This window comes from Dendroctonus ponderosae, unplaced genomic scaffold (assembly GCF_020466585.1).
Source record: "Dendroctonus ponderosae isolate FM_Combo_2020 unplaced genomic scaffold, Dpon_F_20191213v2 Dpon_F_20191213_1, whole genome shotgun sequence".
Classification (NCBI taxonomy): domain Eukaryota; kingdom Metazoa; phylum Arthropoda; class Insecta; order Coleoptera; family Curculionidae; genus Dendroctonus; species Dendroctonus ponderosae.
Window position 1 is genome coordinate 44,047,797 of NW_026017110.1, and position 5,634 is coordinate 44,053,430.

The window sequence follows — 5,634 nt, forward strand, 5'->3', positions numbered from 1 at the left end:
GTTTGTACGATACACACAGCACAAGGAGATACAAATGGAGCACGAGTTAATTAACTGAATACGAGAAGCTGCTGGATAAGAGTGGATAATAAGGAGATTACACAGGCATTAGCTTGTTTGGAGTTAACCATTCAAATGTTTGGTGTTATATGGATTATTTATGTAAACAGCAAACCCCGCAGAATTTGAGGTTATGAGAACAGGTTGACATTTCGAAATAGGTGCCGTCATTCAACGATTCCTGTTGAATTTACCATTTATCCTTGCAATAAAATGCAATAAAACTGCATACGTCTATAAAAATAAAAATATAAAATTATATATACAGTGATATTTTAAAATAAATGTTCAATATGATTTCCGTTAACATTTAAGCAACAATTAATATCTACGTTTTTGAAACGTATCGCTAACGCAGTTCAAAACAATTTTATTAATGTTTCGAAAAACAGTTGTGATTCGTTCCTTCATATCATCTTTTGTAGTTGGAGTTATTTTACAAATTTCGTTTTTGACGTAAGCCCATAAAAAGAAATACATTTTTGCCAAATCAGGTGAACGAGGTGGCCACTGAACAAGTCCACCTCTGCGTATCCACCTCTCAGGAAATTAATTATTTAGGTACTCATGAATTTGAGCTGTATGGTGAACAGGAGCTCCATCATGTAAATATCACATTATTTCCTTGATATAATTAGGTAAATGATCAACTAAACGTAGCAGTTCAAATTTTGACACTTATTTATTCACTTCCATATCCACATTACAAAATGTAGCAACTTTTTGAAATTTTTAAATTAAATAAATTACACTTTGACAACAGTTGATTTCACAACTTAAAGTGTAAATGCAAATTTGTAACTTTGTAAATTGTCTACCTATAACTGCTTTTATTTGCTTCAAGGATTAATTTTTAGATACCATGTTTTTAAGCAAAATTTTACTAAAATGGCGATAATCTGCGAACGTCACAAGCAAGAAAAAAAAACAATTTACGGTACATACGCAGCGTTTCAAGCTGCATTCCATAAGCTAATGAAAAATGAGTAGTTCTATTTAAATAAATATACTTTGATCTTGCCTCGCTTTTCTGAGACACTCTGTATCACATAAGATATTTTTAAAATGTTCGCACTTTGTGCGTCAACAACTTTTGTATGAAACTATTTTTCGAAAGTTCAGAACCATCGAAAATAATGGACTCTATCGCACTAAAAAACCACCCTGTATATTCTCTTTAAGTTTTCAGATGAACAGAGTCCTGCTACAGTCTTAATATGCCCTGTTGAAAATTGACTACTTTCCGACCGATTCATTGTCTTGATGGAATGATATTCCTCCAACTTCTGGCAAATTGAGAATATACAGCAATTTGCCTCAATATAAATGAGTCGCTTACAACAAACTTCCGCATTTAATCGAAAATAAAGCAAACGTTCATTAAAACGAAGTGAGGCGCAACAGTCGCACACTAATATTTCCAAATAAACATCAAACAACCGAAATCTTTGAGTAAATATCCTGGTTTCACTGAATAGATATAAAGCCACACAACACAACTGGAATTATGCAGACGTTGATGGTTAAAGACAAAGTAGTGGGGTTTCTTCAAAACAGTTTGCTTGAAGAAAAGATTTTGCCCATACTCTACATTGGATAAAGCAAACATAGATAAAATGATGGAAATTGAAGTTTGAGAAGGACAAATTGTTGAGTCAACACAGCCTGTATTTTCACTAAGGAAATTTCAGGGAATCGATTCTAAACAGGATTCGCCCCTTTACGCATTTTGGGTAGAATTTTATATTTTATTAAGGGCCGTTATAACTGAGTTGTACAATGCGGGCCCGAACGAAAAGCACAGGGCTGTTGACAATGAAAAACATTTCATTATCCCATAATTCTTTTTTATTTGCGAGTGACCCAGATACGACAAGATAAATTAAAACATAAAAAAAAAATGTTTAGCTGTAGTCAAAAGCGTGAAGCAACATTGACGGTTATTTTCAGAAACAGAACCAGAGATGTACATCTGATGTTTAACATTCTTCTGGGATCAGTTGCAAACTTAATTAAGCCAGAACAGCGAAAATACGAACGCAGGCCAAATAGGTATGAGAGTGTTTTCAGATTTTTGCGATAGTGGATTTTCTTTTGTGCTTGAACCTCAACCAGCTTCTGTTATATTGGCCATCGTATCAACCGATTTTTCTCCATTTTCCATTGCCTCTCAAAAAGCAATCTATCATTTCTTGTTGTCGACGTTTTCTGTTAAATGCTACAATGGCAAATGCTACGACCAAAACCGAAATAGAAAAATCTTTTCATTAGGAAATATCGAACGGCAGCTGATGAATGCAGAGATTACATATTCAGATCATGGAAATAAATCGTACAAGTTGAGCCATCCATCAATGTGGACGCTTTTGTTGTCATCGATTCATCGAATAAAATAATTTTTGGAAAAAAATTGCACACTAATTCTCCACTAATTCGGATATTTGAAACTTCGACTCTGAAATATGTCTCGTTTCAGTTTGTTTTTCTTTAGCAGCGTTTTAAGGAGGCTGAAATATTCAGGTATCAGTCTCATTTGAACTGAACAAGCAATTAAAACTTCTTTAGTTCCTGGTAAACCGCCCAAACCGATTTGATTTTCAATAATTACAGCCGCGTAGTTTGAGCTAATTCGACAAAACTAAAAACTCTCTGTTAGCTGTCTTTCACAGTGTTTATTTAGCATTTCAGTCTTATGCCCGCATCAAGTTCAAAACTGCTGCAATCATATTACCATTCTCCGATGTTGATTCCCATTTTGAAAGTTTAGATTTTATTTACCAGCCTCCAGCTCTCTACGCGAGTAGGTGCAATTTCAAAAAGTTTCAAGGTAACATTTCCGGAGTATCGGTAATATTCAAGTTTTAGTTCATAGGACAGTCCGTTTTTATTACAATATTTTATCCAACGAAAAAATGTGGAGTTGCTTCACAGACGTGCAATCTGTGAAAAATTGACTGCAATTTCCGTGCAACTGTTTGAGTAAAGAAAGTCGCATTAATTTTTTACTGGTCTGAGATTAGAACTTAGAACACATTTAAGAAATCCGCAATTCTATGAAATTTTACGTTAAACTTTCTCAGTTTCCGCAAAAGGGTGCACTATACTTGAAAAAGTAGAATTATATCGGTATGTCCAGTTCCAGCTTCTGATTTTGCTGTCAATTTATTCTGATTTATTTTCCTGACTGCATGTATTTTTTATGATTTTTTTTAGATATTGTAACGAAAATGGCCTGGGGTACTCACGTTTGAAATGGAGGGATCAAAATTCGTGGAATTTCAGTAAATGGGAGCCCCATTTGCGCCCCATTTGCTGTCAAATATGACACAGACAAGCGGGAAGTTTCGCACCTGTTCTGGAGATTTCGAGAACCATCTGGGTTATCTGGAGGAAACTATATAAGCGGCGACGAGAACCAGAGGGAGGGGGCGAAGTGACAGCAACGACCGGGTGCAGAAGAGGTTAAACCCCGCGAGTCGGAAGAGCGAGTTTTCCGCCTGTTATTGTTATTGTTTGTGAAGTTGACGGTAATATTGAAGTTAGTTTGTTCCTGTTCCGTAGTTAAAGTGATCCCGAGTTGAATAAAAGTTGGAAGCTGAAGAAAGAGTTTGATACTCGGCCATCTACGGAACATTTGGTGTCAGAAGTGGGATTTACTAGAATACAAGTTGAATTTTGATGGAAACAACAAGTCAATCAAAGAAAGAAGACCCTGCAAAGGAAAACCCCAGTTTTATTGCACTGCTCATGCAGATGAAAGACGAAACGAGCAGAATGAATGACAAAATGGAAGACAACAGTAGGAAAATGATGGACGAAATGAGCGAAAACAGTAGGAAAATGATGGACGAAATGAGCGACAACAGTAGGAAAATGGACGAAAAAATGGACAAAATGAATGACAAATACAAAGAGAGGCTGAGTAAAATGGACGACAACGCTAAGAAAAGACCTGAAGACGCGTTGAGAAAAGAGATGAACTCGAACGCGCCTAGAGTGGCTGTAGTTAATCAACTCTCCAGACGGTTGCTGCACGTCGAGCATCTCAACTGGGAACTCGCCAAGGAGGAGCCGGAATTTGCAACCTCAATCTCGCCCAAGATTGAGGAACTTCCCGATCAGTTCGATGTTCTGGAACAAACCACCAAGGAGWAGGGTGAACGACTGTTTGACGCTAATCGCGAAGTACTGATTCACCAGACCTGCGACGACATCGACTCATGGATGAACGATCTCGAGAAACAAATCAAAAGCGACTACACGGGGTCGGATTTGGCCCCTGAGAATATTTTGATGCAAAAGCGGCAAATGATCGAAACGCAAACGGCCGTCAAGGCGCGCCAAGTCGATGAGCTGGACAAGCAAACTAAACATCTGGAAACGGCCGCACCCGACAAGGACATCAACGAAATCAAGGTGAAAAGGGGCAAAGTGGAGGAGCGCTTCCAGCTCATCAAGCAGCCCCTCATCGGAAGACAGCGACTGCTGGGGAAGAAGATGGAAGCCCGCCAGTTCCGACGGGATATCGAGGACGAGCTTCTATGGATAGCCGGAAAAATGTCCTTGGCAACTTCCACGGAATACGACAACAAGCTGTCTCAGGTTAACATGTTGCAGCAGAACAAGCAATCGCAGCAAACTGAAGTGGAGAACCACGAGCCGCGCGTTAACACCGTGTGCTACAACGGGCAGAAGTTGATCGATGAGGCCCACGAAGATGCGACAGAGTTCAGCCGGCTGGTCAATGAGCTACACAAGGCGTGGCAGGAGTTGAAGGAAGCTATCGGTAACAGACGAGCCAACTTCCTGAGGAACGAACGGGCCCAGCAGTATCTGTTCGATGCCAATGAAGCCGAGAGCTGGATGAGCGAGCAGGAGCTCTACATGATGGTGGCAGATCGGGGCGAAGATGAGACCAGCATCAGGAACTTCATGAAGAAGCACGAAACTCTGCAAGCGGCCATTAAAGCTTATGCGGACACCATCAGAGGACTGGGTGAAACTGTAAAGGCCCTGTCGGGTGAAGGACATCCTTTGGCCGAGCAAGTCGCTGTTAAACAGTCGCAACTGGACAAGCTATATGCCGGATTGAAGGATTTGGCGCAAGAACGATGCGCTAAGCTGGATGAGGCCTTGCAGCTCTTCCTGCTCAACAGAGTCGTTGGCGACTTGGAGCAGTGGATAGCTCATCGAGTGGTGGCCTCTTCTCATGAATTGGGCCGAGATGCAGGTCCTGTTTCAACGCTGCAGCGCAAACATCAGAACTTCATGCAAGACCTACAGACGCTTCAGAACCAAGTGCAACAGATCCAAGAGAAATCGGTCAAGCTTCGAGCCAGCTATGCGGGCGACCGAGCTAAAGAGATCACAAATAGAAAACAAGAACTCGTGTCTGCATGGGCCAGTTTGCAAATGGTTTGCGAGCAGCGCAGAGGAAAACTGGCTGATACTGGCGATCTGTTCAAGTTCTTCAACCTTGTGAGGACGCTGATGCAATGGATGGACAACGTGGTGCGCCAAGTGAACGCCAGCGAAAAGCCGCGCGACGTCGGCGGCGTTGAACTGTTGATGAGC

General features: G+C 40.5%; 1 protein-coding gene and 1 long non-coding RNA gene across 2 annotated transcripts in view; one reads left to right on the top strand and one right to left on the bottom strand.

The window, feature by feature from the left end:
• Positions 1-3,403, bottom strand: part of LOC125505824 — a 4,931-nt gene extending 1,528 nt beyond the window's left edge. The window contains exon 1 of the long non-coding RNA XR_007282448.1: positions 3,306-3,403. This is a non-coding gene — a long non-coding RNA (uncharacterized LOC125505824). The remainder of the gene's footprint in view (positions 1-3,305) is intronic.
• A 530-nt stretch (positions 3,404-3,933) lies between these two features.
• Positions 3,934-5,634, top strand: part of LOC125504711 (spectrin beta chain-like) — a 19,488-nt gene continuing 17,787 nt past the window's right edge. Inside the window, exon 1 of the mRNA XM_048667127.1 lies at positions 3,934-5,624. Coding sequence (XP_048523084.1) covers positions 3,934-5,624 — 1,691 coding nt within the window. The remainder of the gene's footprint in view (positions 5,625-5,634) is intronic.